General features: G+C 42.0%; 1 protein-coding gene across 2 annotated transcripts in view; it reads right to left on the minus strand.

Annotated features, from left to right (window-relative positions):
• The window catches only part of nos1apa (nitric oxide synthase 1 (neuronal) adaptor protein a), a 214,202-nt gene that overhangs the window by 27,947 nt on the left and 167,017 nt on the right, over positions 1 to 19,238 (minus strand). Inside the window, exons 9-11 of one of the 2 annotated variants that reach the window (XM_069679905.1) lie at positions 8,729 to 8,894; positions 4,458 to 4,756; positions 4,142 to 4,415 (exon numbers count right to left, since the gene is read on the minus strand). In XM_069679905.1, the coding sequence (XP_069536006.1) occupies positions 4,188 to 4,415; positions 4,458 to 4,756; positions 8,729 to 8,894 (693 nt within the window). In that variant the 3' untranslated portion in view covers positions 4,142 to 4,187. Of the gene's footprint in view, positions 1 to 4,141; positions 4,416 to 4,457; positions 4,757 to 8,728; positions 8,895 to 19,238 lie in introns of those variants that run through there. The other variant, XM_069679904.1, reaches the window with a different exon arrangement.

Genomic DNA, 19,238 nt, shown 5'->3' on the forward strand with positions numbered 1-19,238 from the left:
TTCCGCCTGCTCGCCCTACACGCCCTTGTCTCCGGGCTGCTGGGTAACCTGAAGTCAAACTTGGGGCTGAGGCTGATATTGAAGTAATTTCTTTCCTGATAATGTGATACACATTTGATTAAATGTGATTATTGAATCACAAGACGGGTCACCTTTTTAAATGATTGCAATATGAGTGTGGAGATGTGTTTAACTGATGATTTATTGCAACAGGTTTTAATATATTTGCTTCATTACATTTTAAATAATCATATTATCTGATGTTGATTGCGTTAGCTGCTTAAACGCCATTTAAATTGCATTGTTTTATGGCTCACAGGGCCCAGTGAGAGATGACACATCTGTTCACAGATATCTCCGAGTCGTGAGCTCTTGCCCTGACGGCAAGCTGTCGGACACATCTGTTCTTCTGTCTGATTTTATGGCAGTTTTGCTTTGAAAAAATTACAGTAAAAGAAACAAGAAAAAAGAAAGGAGGAAGAGAGTTGGTGAGGAGACAAGAGAAAAGACGACGCTGTCACACAGAGGACATCCCTCAAACTGCTGCTAGTTGGACACACACGTCTGATCTGTGTGTATCCTATCCTATATGATCAGTCATGTTAAACTGAAATGTTTCAGTGGATTTCAGTGGCTGGAAATGTTAAGGTCATTTCTTGCAAGTTGTTAGTTTTGTTTCAATTGAAATGAAAATGATTACATGGAAATGTAATGACAGGGTGCCCGAGTGGCCTGTAAGGCACGGATCATAACCCAGGACATCCACACCAACGGACCTTTGTTGCACGACATTCACCATCTGTCTCTGCCCTCCTTATAATAAAGATTATTGTTATGACTGAACATACAGTTTGACCCCATCGGGCAATACCTTCTTGTTGGGGCAACTTGAACGGGAGATCTTCAGGGGTCCAAACCCGGGACACAAATCGTGCCGAATCTGAACTATATTCAGCCTTTTCTGAGTTGATATCAGGGTCATTTCTTCTTGATATGTAGCTCTCAGTTCTCTGTGAGAAAACATCTGATACCCAGGAGGATTAAAGCAGATTTCCTGCTATTTCTGATCAGATAGTGCTTCATTGGAAGCACTTTAAGGTGAAATTAATTATCCCTGGGTTCATTTTTAACCAGGTCCACATTTTGGAAAACATCAATCAAGGTCTAAATGTCACTGTAGATAGAAACATTGGCCTTGAGACACTTTGTAAAGACTGATTCAGCCAAATTGGCACACAATTCCAAACAAACACAGAACTAACATCTCTGATTGAATCTCTGTTATCCTTTAATACAGAAATGCCCTCTGAGAGCGAGGGCTAACTGGGAGTTGGTTTACTGGACTCTCTGGATTGTTTGATCCTATCAGGCTAAAGCTCTTTGCAAAAGATAGTGAACACATTGAGAGTTGGCCTGAATCCCCCTATTAAATCTGTGCAGCATCAACCTCTGCCAAACACCGGCCGGTCTGCGCTGAGGGCTCGGATACGCAGAAAGAAAACTCAGTGGCTTTCCTGGTGAAACAAAATGAACACTTTAATACTGCATTGTGCTTGGAGGCCATACACAGAGCCGGGGTTTAACAAATGAGACCACTTTTGGCTGTCATCCGTGAGCTGCTGCTCTAGCACGGGGGAAGAGGTTTTTGTTTTTGTTTACCGGATGAATAAAAAAAAACAAACAGCGGTTCCTCGAGGTCCAACTAATCCCAGATTTACATAAATTAAAAGGCGGGGAAAAGTGCGGACAAGTGAGAGGAGTGCAAACATGCTCTGACTAACAAGTCAACGAACTGTGAGGAGACAAAAAGAGGGATGTCGGCAGAAGTCAAGGACGGTTCAACAGTTCAAGAGTTCTCTGGGCGGACATAGAAAACAAAGTTTGTACATACAGATCTTTATCTAAAAATAGTCTTTGATTAAATATGAGCAGAGCAAGAAAAGACTTTCTCCTCTTGAAACACGAAGAGAGTAACAGTTCCTCACAAGGCTCACGTGTTCATCTCAGTTCCTCTGAAGAGACACTTCTTATTCCAGCACAGACAAAAGCTCCAGTCCCCGAACCCTGTCTTCTTCTTATTGCCAGCATGACTGACAGCTCCACTCCCAATCCTGTCAAAGTAAAAGCCCTGAACTAACCTTAGTTTTTGGTTGGACTTCATGTTACATCCTGACATCATGGGAAAAAGATTGAACTTAAAGTTCAAACTATTAAAAGGACCGGTAAGGTAAAAACCCTGATTTTGTCATTGAGATACCAGACAGAGAGCTGCGAGTACTTTGAAATGTGTGCTGTAGGGACAAGAGGGTTGTGCATGTCGTAAAGAAAAGAGGTAGAGGAAAAGGAAGGAAACAAGCTACAGATTTCAAAGACTAAGCAAGTATGCATATAAGAAGTGGACGTAGCCACTGAGGTGCCTTCAGCCCGCATTCTTTCTAAAAGCCAGCAGGAGGCGACTCCAGTTCTTCTTCTCAAAGAGAAGTCGGATTGTAACTCCACAACAAAGTGACTTGATTTATCATGTCAGCAAACATTTTTGCAAATTAGTTAAGATCTCAGTCACTTGTTTTAAGTCTTCTTTGTTCATTTTGTAAATAGGTGTCTAAAAATCAACAGTAAAGCACGGTATGCTTCAGGGGGTGGCTACCTGTGATTGTCAAGTCTCAACCACAGTGACTTGTGAATCAGGATGGAGCTGTAGCAATCTGTATCCACCCTTTCATCCAAATATGGTCCCTTCTGGCTCCAGAAAATGAAAATGATATTAGCCAGTTTCAAAACGGTGACCTCCCGTTGGCTACATCCACTTCTCATACACACTCTATGGTACAGAATGAATTCATGTGAACCTGACAGAAAATAAACTATGCGTTTACTAGCAGCAAAGAGACAACAAATGTGACAGACGCAAACATATTCCTTAGTGGACAACTTGCACGACTGGAAAAGATCCCTCGTTGTTTCTGCTGCCTCTTTTTACATATGTAGCTCAAAACTCGCTTAACTCACGCTCCATCCCTGATCCAAAACTGTCTGACAATCTATAAACTTAACACAACATAGTGATATAGTAAATAAATAATCTGACTAATCAAATATGTAAATATATATTTTTTGGTACGAGAAAATGTCCAAACAGTCCCACTGGGGGAGGGAAATGTTTCTTATAGCAACTTATATACTGAATTGGAATTTGGCCACTAGAGGCAGCACTGAGCGCAAAGCACCACAGTCAGTGACAAAGTAAGAAGATTTTAATTTGATCTTACAAATATCTGTGAAATGACCTTAACACCACAGTCTGTGGAGGTGCCACTTGATGTGTTGAATTACTGCCGATGCAAAGTGCACAGAAGAGAAGAAGAAATGGTCGCGGTCTGTTTAGCATGAGGCTCCACACCTGCTCGGTTAGGTGTGAATAAAATGGTCATTGTTTGGGTTAGATTAAGTTATGTATATTATGAAAGTTACTTTACGACAAACGTGACAAAAAGTTGAAAACTCAAAGTTAACTTCCGGTCTCAAACAAGACTCAATTTCAGGTCTTCTGGGTTAAAAGTCTTGTTTTTGTGACCCATTCATTGACCCCGACCATCACCCCAAGTGGACTCTTTGTGTCGCTCTTTTTACTACGTTACAAAACCTTCTGGAGGATTTGTTTTCACCACACAAAAGGATCCTGACTGACTTTCCATCGGCATTGTTTCTGTGATTCCAACACATTTTGCTTTAACATAATTAGTAGTCTGCAATGAAAGCCTCATTATTATCAAAGTAAATAATGTTTCTTTGTAATTGGCTTCCATTTGTGGAAGATAAGTTGTCATAATGTCCCTCCCTCTGTGGAGCATTTTCTCTTATACACCTAACTGACCGATACGTTCAGGGTTTGATCACCAACCAAGACCTAAATATCGACATAGATCGGATCAGGGCTTCCTCAGCTGCCTTCACCTCCATTCTTTATATTTATTCATCTGTGTCTGAGTCCTTCCTGTCTCTTATATGCAACTGCAAGTTTATTACACCAGTACATTGATGTAAGCCTCGTTAACATAACTGTGCGTATCAGACAGGTTAGTTTGCTACATGGTTATTCCTACTGAGTGTAACTGAAGGGACAAAAACAGGTCAAGGCTCTTGTGTTTTTCCCTCGACAGGATTGTTCAGGGGAGCAGGTTAGTGCGTTACACCGCTATTTCATCTCCCAGACAGTCAGGCGTTCCCTGTCTGTTGAGAACATTAAGGAGCCTTACTGTCTCCTCGTCCGTCCCCCAGCCAAAGATCTCCATCTCCTCCTCATCGTCCTCCCCCTCGTCCTCATCATCCCCCTCGTCGCTGTCGTCTGTGTTCGACTCGTACTCCGAGGCGATACCTGACTCGCGAAACCTGGCAAAGTCCAGGCTGCCCAGCGACTTCACGTCGCGGGACAACAACGTCGCCGTGCCCTCGGATACGTCTCGACCTTTGATTTCTGGCCTGTTGGCTTTAAGCAGCGAGGGAGGCGAGGGGAGTCGAGGAGGCGGAGGCCCTGGCAGGAAACGGAAACACTCCAGTTTGAGAAGACACTTGTCCCTACCTAGGGGGCTTCCCAGGGTCCCGTTGGATGATGAGAAGACATTGCTGGTCCCGTCGGTGGTGCCCAGCGCAGGCAGGTTGAGAGCGGAGACGTCAGGTTTCGGCGTGGTTGGGTCGCACATCACTGCAGGGACTGTGGACCGGAAGGTGATCTCCAGCAAACTGTCCTGTGATCCCACTGCAGAGAGAAGGAAATATCAGCAATGATTGAATGAGCAGAGCGAGGGAATGAAGAGGGATAAAGGACAGATCCAATATCTGAGATCAGATTCAAACTGTGCCTTGATTTAAATTCACCTGCTGTAAGCCCTCCTGAGGGATCACAGAAGAATAATGTATACGGAATAGATATCTTTGAATTGTTTGGTTGGTAGGACTCACAAACAAAATCAGTCACAGAGTTACCAATAAATCAATGTGTTTCTTGTATCAGGTCAGCAAGAAGGAAAACAGGTTTCAAAGCATTTCATCATCATCATCGAGGCAGCTCAGTTTAAAATGTTTTGCTTCCTCCGTAATATGAGAGCAGACCTCAAAAACAGACCAAAATATGCATTCAAAGAATACCCCATCTTCTTAGTATCGAACACAAACACCTGCTAAGAATGAAATATGAAGAAAAGTTTAGATTGAAAGCGTCTGCAGGGTTTTCAAAAGTTACAGAATCTATCAAAATATCCATATTAACTTCTGAAACTTCTCCTGCAGTTTTATCTGCTTCCTCTCTGTTGTGTGCGATTTTCAACCTCAGTCCTATCATGCTTTTATGGGGAGCTAATGCCATTACCAGCGCTATCAGCTTCTCCAATTGGACCCGGAAAACCTCCGCCAGACGACGCAAAACGCGTCATCTGGCGGAGGTCAGGAAGCTCGCTGAACTACACTTCCTCACTCTAGGACGCCGGCCTCTGATGCCCGCCTCCAATGTTTGAAATGTAGACTGCAGACCTGAAGATTTTTTAGATCGGTATATTCTCATCGTGTTTCAGATTCTGTACCGCTCTTAGCCATTGCCTGCAGTGATCAATGTCCTTGACTGGAAAACGGTAGCATTTCACTCCAGCGTCTCTCGCTGGGCCGTTCCTTTCAGAGGGAGGGGTGCAATGCATGCTGGGAGTTGTAGGAATATAGAAAGTGCGAAACCACAAGCTGTTTGTACAACTTTCTCCACAGCTGTGGCGCCAATTTCAAATATTATTGCTTCTATTGATTACAGTGAACACCAGCTTTGACTGACAGTGGCTTATTCCAGGGGTGAACTGCTCCTTTAAAGACTATAAGACTCGTGCATTGTTCTATCAGACGCACATGGAGCGTGAAAGACTCCAGCGGGTTGAAACAGTGACAGCAAGTGAGAGAGAAAAACAAATTAAGAGACGTACTAAAGAGTTAGTTGGAATTAAGGCTGTCAGCACACACGGTTGATTGAAATAAATTGCAGGATAAAGGTCCAAATTAAGACCGATGAGAGGTCTGCAGAGGTCTCGTATACATTTATCTACCGCTTGAGAGGTTTGATGGTGATTTCATGTTTCTTTTGATGCGACTCTTTGAAATAAACTGTTACTGATGAAGAACAAACTTCTCAGAGCCACCTTTGAGCCTACAGGATGTGAGTGTCTGATACTAGAAACATAGGCTTAGACTTCCAGTCGAGTATTTCTTCAGGCTTTGTAGCCAGACTGTGTTTCACGCTATAACATTCAAGTGAATACTGTAAAAATGCTGTGAAATAGACCTCTTTCATGGTTGGCACTTTCTATTGTGAGAGCAGGAAAGGCATGGAAAGGACAGGAACTAATACACCAATGATGGCTCCTTTCCATTCAGGTCCAACGTGTCAATAACCCACGCTGGTGGACCAGAACGCACAGTCCCAGTACTTGATGATGCTTCAGACACAGATGAAACATTATTAGTTGTGTGCCTGTGTTTCACAGGACGAAATGTGTCTTAAAATAAATATTATTCTTCATTTGAATGTTTTTTTACTGTAAATAACAAATGTAATTTACAAATATGATATAACATAAATCATCACTTATGGGCCTCTTTACATGTGTGTTGGTGAGTGTGTGAGACCCTTCCCTCTGCACCTATTCTGTTGTTTTGCTTTGCACAGGACGTTTTCAGGAGGGGCGCTGTTGTGGTTCCCTGAGCCAATCACAGCGTAGAGGTGAGTGTGGGAGTGGTTCATATTAGCAACTGGGCCCCATTCAGACCGGCGAACATGACGAAAGAGCGATGCAGAGTTGGCCTTCAAGCACAAAGCTATCCAGCGGTTAGCATGCTAGCCCAAAGCTAACAGGTGGTTAGCATGCTAGCGCAACGGTAACCAGCAGTTAGCATGCTAGTGCAAAGGTAGCAATCGGTCGGTGTTAGCGCGGCAGGGTGGGCGTGTTCTTGCACTAGAGAGTGAGAGTGAGCTTCTGTCGAAGAAGAGCCCAGGAGGAGGGGCCCAGTTTGAATGTGTGTGTGAAAAAATCCTACTTTTCAGACCTTTAACTAAATTTTTAAATATAAAACACTTTTCCTGACAATGCAAAACGAGGCGCATTTAAACGTCCAACAAGCAGATGTGACAATGACAAAACTTTCCCCTCTGAATTGTTGGCAGATAAGATAAAAGATTGTTCCTCGCAGGGTGACGATTGGAGGGCATGCTGGACAGCGACTGTCTGTCTGAATAACTGATGAACAGGTTGAACAGAGTGTAAAGCTGTGACAGAGAGGACAGAGGGGGTCGTAGATGAAAGAACACCACTGTGAATGATAAACAGAGCGCTGAGAGGCCGAATCAACATCAGAATCCAGTTTCATGCAGGTACTCAGGAGCTTTAATGTAGGTTCATTTAGAAGGCCCTGTAGGTGTGAAGTATCCTCTCTCTATCTGCTGTGTGGATGAGTGTACACGAAGCTGAATCTGTCTGCTGTCTCTGTGTGTAGGTAGGCTTTTGTGCAGCCGTGTAAGGAATTAACTGACATTGGTGGAGTGTGCTGGAGGTGGCGTTGGAAGATGCTAAATGACCATCTTTATGCCTCTGTCTGGGCCATTTGTTATTTCTTTCTTCGTCCTTTGTTTGTCAGCAGGACAACGGAAAACCTATCAACACAGCATTTATGAAACTTGGTGGAGAGGTGCAGCATGGGAAAAGGAAGGACCCATAAAATCTTAGAACTAATCCGGATGTGACCCACCAGCAACTACACATTTCTTCTTTGTGAATATATTGTTTTTTTTAACCATTTTAATAGCTGCCATGTTCATGATGTTATTTCAGTCGGAGCATTTGCTATTTATACTTATGTACAAATAAAACATTTCTGCTTCTCACATGTTTGTTATAGATGTGAAATAATTCCATTTAATTTGCACATAATTAATCCAGAGATGAGATGTCATCGGAGACTAGACTGCTGGACCTTCCTTTATTCCATTTTATTGCTTCATAACAACAAGTTGCGAATACTTTTTTGTCTGATGCAGGGTCATACTCATTGCTGATTCAGTAAAAGTTTTATTTATCATGTTTCCTCAGCAGATTTTTCCTTATGTTCTTCTCTTTCTGAGGATTGGGAAGGTTGGTGTTGCCAGGTAGACCGGACAGGATACTTCGTGCAAGTCCATTAAAGGAGCAATTCTCTCCTGGAAAAAGTCAGTCAAAGCTGGTGTTCTCTTTAATTGATAGAAGCAATAATATTTGAAATTGGCACCATAGCTGTGGAGGAAGTTGTACAAACAGCTCGTGGTTTGGCGCATTCTACATTCCTACAACACCCAGCATGCATTGTGGTAGTGAAATACTACCGTTTTCGCTGCAGGCAATGGGTCAGAGCGGTACAGAATTCGAAATACGACGAGAACATAGCTCCCCATAATAGCATGATAGGACTGAGGTTGAAAATCGCCGAACTGGCCCATTAAAGCATGTCTTTCTAACATGTCACTTTGTCTCTTGTCCTTTCTTAATCTCTTCCTGTTTTTGCTGTTTTAACTACGTAGCAAATTGTGTATTAAATTGTGTTCTTTTAGTATTAATAACAACCCGAGTCTGTGTTCCCAGTACTTCATATAAAAAATATGCATGCGTCTGTTTCAGTGGCTACTTTAACATGTCAGCAAATTTGCATTCATGTATATAAAACTCACTGGAGTTTGGTCCGGACATCTTGGTCTCCAGCTCCTGGATCTGTTTAACCAGCAGGGAGATGTGCTGCAGCAGGTCTTTGTTCTGCAGCAGCAGCTGATGGACGCGAGCCTGGGCCTCCAGCCGAGCGGTGGCCTCCGCACTCAGCTGGTCCTTCAGCAGGTGGACCTGAAACGAGAGGGAGATGGAGAAAACATCGATTAGAAGGAATGCACTTATCTGAATTACCCAAATCCACAAACACACCACTCACCGCTCACCACGAAGGCCAGGGTCACACTGTGTTTACCCATCAAACACAAACTGCTAGTCAATGAAATCAGGCATGAGGGATGTTGGTTTCAAATATTTGAGTGAAGATAACAGCTGAAGACTGGCAAAGACGCACTACTGATACTCCAACACTTCCACGTGGAACACTATATTGATATTTTCAACACTTAGAAAGCATCCTTTAAGATCAATAGTGGCAGGTTGAGTGTTAAATCACCGTCTGAAATCATAGGAGCGAGTGTAAGGTGTTGCCTTGAGGAATTTTACACACTTTTCCATTATTATTGGATTATCTCTCAGTGTTTTACACCACCTCTCTAGAACAAAAACAGGTGGCTTTGGATTTCCTGGTAATTTGATTATTTTTGCATATAGATTAACATACCTTTATTGTGCTACTTCAGATTATACATAAATAACAGAACATACATGTATGGAAATAAGGTAGGAATAGGTACATCTTTATATTGTCTTCTAATTTGAAGCAATTTCTGGATACTTAAAGATTCAATCTCAAAGATTTCAGTTTCATTCTCTTTGGCGCCTCTAATGGTGATAAATGGTAATCCACGGTTGGATCCCTCGGCTGACGGTCGCTTTCCTTTTTAGGATTTTCTTTTTCTTTGTATTTTCACTTATTTTTGAAGTTGTATCTGTAGTCATCCATCTTTTCTTTGTTTGTTCAGCCATAGTAGATTACTGTTTACGCGCAACACTTGCAGAGACCAGAAAAGCAGCTGCTTAGCTCCGCCTACCCTCTCTGGCAGACCAACCACTGCTGGCTGATGGAAAACGCGTCACTAACTGGGCGCCACTTGGGATTTTTTACACTAAAGTCGCCACAGACAGCCAGTCTGTAATACTGCAAATGCAAAGGCTTTCATCAGTGGGCCATAGGCTCAATCATCATTGTGTTACCTCATTCAGCGATAGGTACTTAACAGGCATTTATTTAAATGAGAATCTTTGAGATTGGACCAAAATTAAATTGCCTTTTTGTCCCCTGTGAAAGCAATATAAATCTTATCTGAAGTTAAGGTGTTTAGTAAGTAATATAGCTCGACTTTAGCTATCACACACCATGGATTTGTCTAAGGGTGCACTATAAAGCAGAAATATTTGCTTTGTGATCACAAAAGTAGCCGCGGCCACATTAAAGCTTAAACGATGGTCGCTGACATGAAAAGTGGCCGTGCAATCGTTGTCTCCGTCTTTTCATCTTTTCCCTTTTAATATCTCAGTTTGTTCTTCTGCTTGTTAATAGTTGTTGTGATTAATTGTTAAAAGTCGAAGGCTACTAAACAGCCTAATTATCATTAAAAAATAAAAATAAACGACTGGTAATAAGAGTTTATGATGATTTTAATGACCCTGTCTGTCGAAATGACGAGCAACAAGAGAGTCCACCGCTTCCATTACGTGAGAGTTATTTGTTTTTGCAGTAACGAGGGAAGAGAGGAAGTCTAAGAGCTGAAACATCACTGATCAAATACGTTTGAGATAAAAGGGAACGACTTCGGAGACAATATAAAAAACTGCCACGACAGAAAATTAAGCACACAAGAAAAACTACGGCTTAATGTTTTGTTGTGATGAGAAAATCACATCTATTAGATGCTGGAGAGACATCAGGAGGGATTTATAGTTGCAAATTCGTAAACTCTTACTGAATAAAATATTATCTTTAAGGGGAAACACATCAAAAGCCATTCATTTTACAAATATATCTATATTTTACACCTTCATCTCGTGCCTAAATAATTAATGAGGCGGGAGGCTTTCGGATCCAGCTGACTCAGCTCAGCAGGTGGCAGTGATTGATCAACCTCGCTGTATTTTTACTGCGTGTAATTAATCAAAGCACTGTCGAGAATATACAGAGGACCTTCGGAGTGTTTATGCAGATGAAGGGAAACAAATCAATCAGTGACAATCTGGTCAATGTGTGTGACAACTCACCTAACAAACATGTGCATGGGGCTCAAGCATAGACTGTATAAAGAATGGACGTAGCCACTGAGACGTCACCCACTGGTTTCTCGACTGCATAAATGAAACCTTGTGGATTTGGCCGCCGCCATGTTTGTTTTCTGGAGCCAGAAGGGGCCGTGTTTGGGTTTGAGGGTGGTGCTGGAGAGGAGCAAACCAGTCTGTGCCCGTGGTTGATTCATTAGCTAGTTTAAATCCCGCAGAGTAAGATTCTTTTTGTGGTGGTGACTGACTGCAGTTGTTTATTTGTCAGACTACAGAAGCAGTGGACTCGGCACTTGCTCGCCCAAATCTCCATTGAGAGAGAGCGGCAGGTGAACAACAAGTACTGTGTAACGTCTCTCTTATCAGTACTACTCTGTCGCCGTAATCTTTCGTCGCACTTCCGCTTTGGCTCCAGATTTTCAGCAGCGGAGGTTGCAGCTTGGGCTCAAGTAAATGTTGCGAAACAACGCATGGTGAAACCAAACCATGATTAAGATGAAAATGTTCTGTTAAGTGAGTATAAGCATATGTTATATGATTACGATTACATCGATGATACGCTTAAACTCCAAAATAAAGTTTACTGGCTCCAATGAGGAATGAGGTAGAATCATGCTGCCACACCACAGTTTTTAAAAGAGTATACTTTAAACAACAACAACAGAGGCATGTCAGCTATTGAGGCATTCATGAGGGCACATTGTCTCACACGTAGGAGTGTGCGGAGGCCAACTCATTTTCCAACATGTATCATTTATCCACTGGAAGGGCACCCAGAGGGCATTTTAGCATTTTTATCTACTACATGAGAGCACTGTTGCAGCGTTTTTTTTCAAACATGGCGGCACCGCGGGCGGGTAGTCTGAGCTGGAAAATATTTTTGACATACAGTGTTGAAGTTGAAGCTGTTTAAAGTTCGATACTGACCAGCTGAGTACATACATGTGTAGATGGCAGTTGAAAACATCCTTTGACTTGACCTTAAACAATCAGTCTGTTCTGCAACAATAAGCTGCAGAAAAGACACAATGTACTCAATCATGTAGATAACCTTTGGGCTTATTTACTCTGTATGGTCAGAACTACGGGCCTATCACAGAGAGGAAATAAACTTGACAAGAGACAGTCTCCATTTTTTCACCCGCAGGTCAAAGTAAACGCTCACTTCCTCCTGAAAAGCATCGTTTGAGCGACCACAGAAACTGAAACTGATGTCTTCTGAAAAGGAGGGAAAAGGCGAGGGGAACTAAGGGGGGATAAAAGGAGTGAATCTGAGTTATCATCCAAAGCTGAGGAAATTACTGACAAAGAAAGGTAAGACAACGTCAGTTATATGGAAGTTGCTTGGATATTTTCAAAGTGACGAAGCAAAATTACTGTGTTTTTCTTTTTGTGAACCTTATGCCACTTTTTGGAAGATGTACAGCTTTAATCTCGGAGTTTTCAAGTTTTTCCTCGGAATATTACTCTTCTCATATGGCTATCTTTTTTGTTTATTGGCCCTATTATGCTGTCAAAGCAACCTCGACCAAGACATTTAATGGTAACAGCTAATTAGAAGTAAAACATACTTGTTCCTTTTTGACTTGAAACCATTTTTCAATTATGTTAACTTTGGCTTTGAAAAATTGAGTTTTTTATTTTTGCTATTTTCAGACATTTTATATATAAAACAATGAATCATGTCATCAAGACTGGCTCCTGATTAAAGTGTTTGCCCAGATTGATCTTCCTTGTGTATGTACACTAACACATAAGACAGGCCTGTGGTACTGAAAAACATGACCAACAGATTCTGCATCTTTGAAATGACTTTGTTTTTATATGTGTCTATTTCACTTTTATGACGGGGTAGCAGAGCTCCAGCGGCTGCTCTGATCCTCATGTAACCTTAAAGTCATAGTCTGATGTGGCGTGCAATAAAGCACAGACTCTGTTTCAATTCAACACTGAAAGGATTCAACTTCTATTACATTCTTTTTTTATACGAGGGGTGAGAGAGGGGAGACGGACACAGTTCACTGAGTGCACACATGTCCAAAGACACACATTCACATGCTCTCGCAGCCTCTCAGCAGCCATGACTGTTTTTACTTCAAAGTCCTCTCCAAATCAAATGCTCGCGGCCCCACCTCCCACCCCTTTCACCAGCCAACTACCCTGAGCACATAATCGCTTTCAACCATTTCAAAAATAAAATTTCTCAAGGTTTCAGATGAAATCGCAAGAATGATTCAGCAAAAGCCCGATGTGCTGAAGGAGGCCGCTTATTAACGATTACCTGACAGGAGACGCAGCGTGCCTTTCTATGGACGGATGAAACTTAACCCTGGAGTTTAAACGTGTTCCAGCAGGACTTCAAACGTCAGCTGTGTGATCAGTAAGAGGAACATGCCTTTATCCAATTACACTACATGTTGAGAACATTGAGATATAGAATAATAACTGACACAACTGATTGTATTAAGAGGCAACTCCTGTACTCTTAAACATGGATCCTATGTATTTATTCATATTTTACATATTTTAGGGTCTAAATGACAGATTATTAAAGTACTGTAACGGCTGCAACATAATCTGACAAAGTGCATCAGATCATATTTCACTGTGATACCTGTGGAGTAGCTTAGCATAATTCACAGTTAAAAAACTCATTTTTCTCACACTGCTGATCTGTGCAGGCCCTCATACAGCCTCTGCCTGAAACAACTCACATTCTGCTCTGTCCCTTTAAGAAACCCCGCTCCTACAAGCCCGCTTTCATCTGATTGGCCAGCTCTCCGAAGCCTGATGAGGCAGCATGAAACAGCACAATACCTCCCTTTTTAAAGTGCTTGTTTTTGCCACTGATATGCTCAGATTGTTATAAAAATTGTCTGACAACATTTCAGAAATAATCCCAATAGAGATAAACCTATTTATTGAGGTAACTTTTTTTTTTTTAAGTAGAAACAGCTGTTTTATCGCTCTCTGCACCAAACTCCTTTAACAAAAACAAAAAAAGTTTTTAAACCTCAGAAAACACAGGTGCTGCTGCCTCGACCGTTTAGTTTTGTGTAATTGAGTGTTATACAAATTATTTGTTGGGTCCAAACTAAGTGTTTAATAAACCAAACTCTTAAAGTATCCCAAGGGAATCACAGATTGAGGCAGCAGTAGACCAGCAACTCCTGTGTTTTCTGCAGGTAAAAATGACCATTTTGTCAATGGAGTCTGGCAGCTTTGAAAAAAACAAAGAAACAGTTTTTTCAGGTGGGAAAAAAAGCCACTTAACTTTAAAAAAAATGGGGCGATCCTTGCTGTAATGTTGTTAGACGCTTTGAATAACAATCTGAGACCATCAGCGGCAAAAACAAGCAATCTACTGAAGCATTTGCAAACTTTAATACATATTAGACCTAAAATATGTACAAAATAGGGCCAGGCTAATTTAATTGGCAGATTTCCCCAGAAATAAGTTTGTTGCATTTTCTCCCCTGCCTCTTTTCTATTAAATCATTTTGTATGCTGTCCATGGAAATTGTAATAATAAAAGCGTCCTATTACAGTGTGTCTGAACACGGCACATAAGGTTTTTAGGACGGCAGTAGGCGAGAAGGGCCGACCAGAGTGCCGTGAATCTCGCAGCCTCGTGTGGAGCGACAAGTCATAACTCCTAACGGCCCCCTGGTTTCTCATTCAGCCTGATGTGGGAACAAGAACTCGTTACTGTGGCAGCACCCAGGCTATTGGCTCTTGACGTCAATGGTGACACATATCAAAGGACAAGCTACAAAACAAAGTGTAATTGGTATTTCAACAAAAGACCAAGGTCACTCCAGGATTTTCAAACACTGCTTTGCTCTTTAGAAAATGTTCCAGGGAGTCCTTCACTGTTTCATATTTAGTTTCTGAGCAGACATTTCTATTAATATCCTCATTTTACTGCTGTGCATGCTGTGTGTGAAGTGCTTCTGTGTAGCTTGTTTTAATGAGTGATGATGTATTAAAACATTTCCACAATAAAATGTTTTATTGCTTTGCTTCTAAACTTTTTCAACGACATTTTTTAACACATGCATTCATTTTCAGTACACCTGTGTACCGCTGTCCAGGTGCTACAGATGGGAACTAACCTTTTGGCTAACAATGGTGCAGTCAAAATCTCGAAGACTTTCATCTAAAAAAATGTCTGTGAAGTCACTATCTGTCGCAGAATGAGGTAACACAATGGTGACTGAGCCTCTGGCCCACTGATGACAGCCTTTGCATCTTCAGTATTACAGACTGGGTTTCTGTGGCAACTTTCGCGGCGCCCAGTTAGTGACGCGTTTTCCATCAGCCAGCAGTGGTTGGTCTGCCAGAGAGGGTAGCGGAGCTAAGCGGCTGCTTATTTGCTCCCTGCAAGTGTTGCGAGTAAACAGTAATCTACTATGGCTGAACAAACAAAGAAAAGATGGATGACTACAGATACAACTTCAAAAATAAGTGAAAATCCAAAGAAAAAGAAACAAACTCGACGCTCAGATGAAGGCAAACAGTCTAAAAAGGAAAGTGACCGTCAGCCAGGAAAATCAAGAGTTACAACCGGAGCCAACCGTGGACGTCACACATGCAACACTGTCTGGATATCTGGGAAGTGTGCTCCCGCAATTACTGTTTATCAAAAGAACGAAAATGAGATCTTTGAGATCACTAGTTTAACAGCAATGTATTATAATGTTCACAGTCTATAATAAAGCTGGGGTATGAACCTTCATACTGTCCATCATCACACATCTTCAAACTTCTGGCTTTATAGAGCAAACTAGAAAATATTTGGCAACTTCTCTCGTTAAATCCCCCAAAAATGTTATTTGATTATTTATGGACAAACGATTAAATTTTCAGCATCATCATGAATTAAGAACACTGTCTATCACGAAAGAAAGAAATGTTTATGAGCTGAATTTAATCTAAATCAATTGGACAGTTAAATAGAAGACATCAACTCTTGACTTTAGTTGAATCTTCAGTTTCCAAAACAAGTTGTTCATTCTGTTATTTTACATCTGATGTATTGATGTCTCCATTTCCTTCCTCATTTCCTGCCCTTACATTCCTTTTCTGTCTTGGACACTAGAAGGGTTTACGGCTTTTTTCTCCAATGAGGCCTCATCAGTCCCTCCCAGCTCTAATGAGAAGTCAGTTCTGCAGAGAGGGACATTAGATGAAGTCAAAATTCAAAGCCCCAGTCCCAAAGCCTCTTTAACTCCCACACCCCCGCTTCTCCTCTCGGTCCTCCGACAAAAAAACACACAAGCGTTGAGGAAGACATTCGTCAGCTTCCATTATCATCACACTTAAAACCAAATGGATTGCGTGTTGGGGCCGGGCTTCCTCCGCAGACCTCATTTGTAAAGAGTGACACCCTGATGATGACTTCGGTGGTGTAATTTACAGCTGACAGGATCCCATCCCAGGCTATGGAGAGGTAGAGCTTCACTTCGACATATGCTGCCCTTCCGACTGCTCTAATAGCACATCAGCCACTCCTGCAGGGTTTATTCGGAGGCCTTGGGAGCAAGTGGCACATTAGTCCTGGTGCTGTCTGTGTTAAATGTCTCTCAGAGGTGCACCGGCAGGGAAAAGACTCTAATGTAATATAATCTAATGGACAAACAGCAGAGAACAGAGCAAAATGAGCACAATATACAAGTCCTTTTTCATTTAAACAGTCAGACCTTGGCTTTCTCGTCTGGATATCTGATGAAAAAGGAGCACAATGTTATCCAGATGCAGCCACTGATGATTTCTACTGTGGAGACAGAAGCTGCTCCTGTAGATAACATTTAAAAGCATGATGAAATATTGATGAGAGATGAAAGCTCTAAGTAATTACGGCTGGATCTCTGCTTGTCTCGCGACATGTTTATTTACCCCCTGAACTCCCCGATCACTTATTCTACATACAGTATCAGTAGAGATGTTGTCCTCTGCAGGGAGGATCAGGAGCTGTGGGATGATGCAGTCTCCTGTGGGTTAGCTGCTTTCAACCAACAAGTAAAAAAACAACACCTACAAAAACTACAACTGGGGCGCTGGTTTAGCTCAGTGGGCAGAGCAGGCGACCCATAGAGCTCGACCGCAGGCTTGACTCCTTCCCTCGTCCCTTTGTTGCATGTCACCCCCAATGACTGTATATATAGATGGACGACGCATCTCCATCTGTTCCCATTGAACGAAAGTGATGCCAAAATCGCCCCTGCGATAGGCGCTGCTATCTTGTGATGGTGATGTCATTTGGAGCCGGAGTCTGCGCAGTAGAGATCGGCGGGTGGTGCCGCCGTAGCCACTTCCACTAACCAAAACACACACTTCACTTACCGAAAAAACAGTAAGGATCCCGCTCGCCGGCGTGTTTAACAGCAGAACAGCTTCTTGTGTTGGTCTGAGGTTAACGTTCACAGGTATGTAAACTTCAGTGACTGTAGTGACTGTTTTAGTTATGTCTCCTCTCGCCGATCCTTCTTTACTCTGCTAATCCGGAACTGATTGGCTGCAGGAGCCGTATTTGCCAACAGAGCTGTCAATCATTTTTTGGACAGCATCAAAAAACTAATTAAAAATAAACTTGTCAGAAAAATGAACACATGGACGTAAATGAGCATGATAATAACTAACTATAATGACAGAAACCATGTTTGACAAAAATGTATTTGGCTTGCATTTTGATTTTATAGTTTGACTCATGTCCCATCTGTTAACATGGAGGAGGCGGGCTTTATGACCTATACTGCAGCCAGTCAGCAGGGGGCGCTCGAAATGGTTTGGCTTCACTTTTATGGGGGCTGTCATGTCGTCCATCTATAGATACAGTCTTTGGTCGCCCCCTACTCTGTTCTCCCAATATTCTCTGTCTCTCTTCAGCAGACCTATCAATAAAGGCAAAATGTCCCCAAAATAATCACAACAACAACAACTACTACTACTATTACGAAAACCAAAACTTTACATACAACGTCTACTACTTAAACTAAACAACTGCAACAACAACTTCTGAACTGCAAAACAGTCTATCTTATTAAAAGAAGTAAGGTAAAGTAATAATCTCGAAGATTTAAATAAATGTCTGTTAAGGTAACACAATAGTGATTGAGCCTGTGGCCCACTGATGAAGCCTTTGCATTTTGTGGAAAAAAATCACAAGCGGCGCCGAGAACACAAATGCTGCATATACTACAGTGTAATCACACACAAAAAAGAAAGGACACCAGGTCAACCAGAATGCCAGAAGAGTAAAACGATCCACTTGCAGGCCACAATTCAATAGTTTCGAAACCAAAAAGTCAATTTTCCTTTTAAACTTGAAGAGAGAGGATCTAAGAGCTCTTACTAAAAGTAGACCTCAGACAAAGAGCCAATTAAAAGGTGCTCCACTTTTAACAGCGGTGGTCCCTTGGCACCACACCTGCCGTTACCCACTGTTTTCTGCCCTCTTATCTGCGCGTCGTGAAATTGAAGGAGCTTCAAGCAACTCAAACGACTCCTTCAAGCTTTAATTAGACGGCGGCATCGCTCTTCCATTTTACTGCTTTCTTTGTTCGAAACTGTTCCCCAGAACAGAGCGGCACAGCCCAAGGACAATATTCATCTCCCCGACTCCGTCTCTCTCTGCAGTTTAACATTTTTACTTCAAAGTTTTTCCCATCTTCTCAATTCTTTATGATGCAAAAAACCATCTCCAGTCAGCTGATTTTAACATAACTGAAGACATTTCATACGGCGCTGTCTTCCCACTTGGTATAACACAAGAGTGAGTCAAACTACACCCATTAATACGAGCTTTTACTTTACATTAGCTGCTCAAACACTACAGCAACAACCACTTGGCATTGCAAACGGAGACAATGAGAACATAAAAGAAAAAAATAAGACCTTGTGGATAATCTCCTAATCTTGTCAAAATGCAGAACTCATAGAAACTCGAAGATAAAGCTGTTAAAGTGACTGAAAACAGTGACTCTCCCACTGCTAGTGTAAGGGGATTAGGACTGTTGGTTGTGCGTTGTGCGACTCCACAGGGTTGGTTGCTGAGGATGTACTCTTCACACTGGATTACCATCATCGCATTCCCTGCCCACGCCAGGCCCCTTTGATGTGGCAGCGTTTGAACCCGCTCCAACACTGGCATGTCTCTGTTTTCATCTCAATTTTTGGAAGGATAAAAAGGAGGGGTAAGTGATCGTTTTGCTGGTGCAATGATTAGAAACGCACTTACACTTGTAATGGGTTGACGAGAGAGCG

The sequence above is a fragment of the Semicossyphus pulcher genome, unplaced genomic scaffold (assembly GCF_022749685.1).
Source record: "Semicossyphus pulcher isolate SPU_LCO1_2020_fin unplaced genomic scaffold, fSemPul1.0.p SCAF_4, whole genome shotgun sequence".
Classification (NCBI taxonomy): domain Eukaryota; kingdom Metazoa; phylum Chordata; class Actinopteri; order Labriformes; family Labridae; genus Semicossyphus; species Semicossyphus pulcher.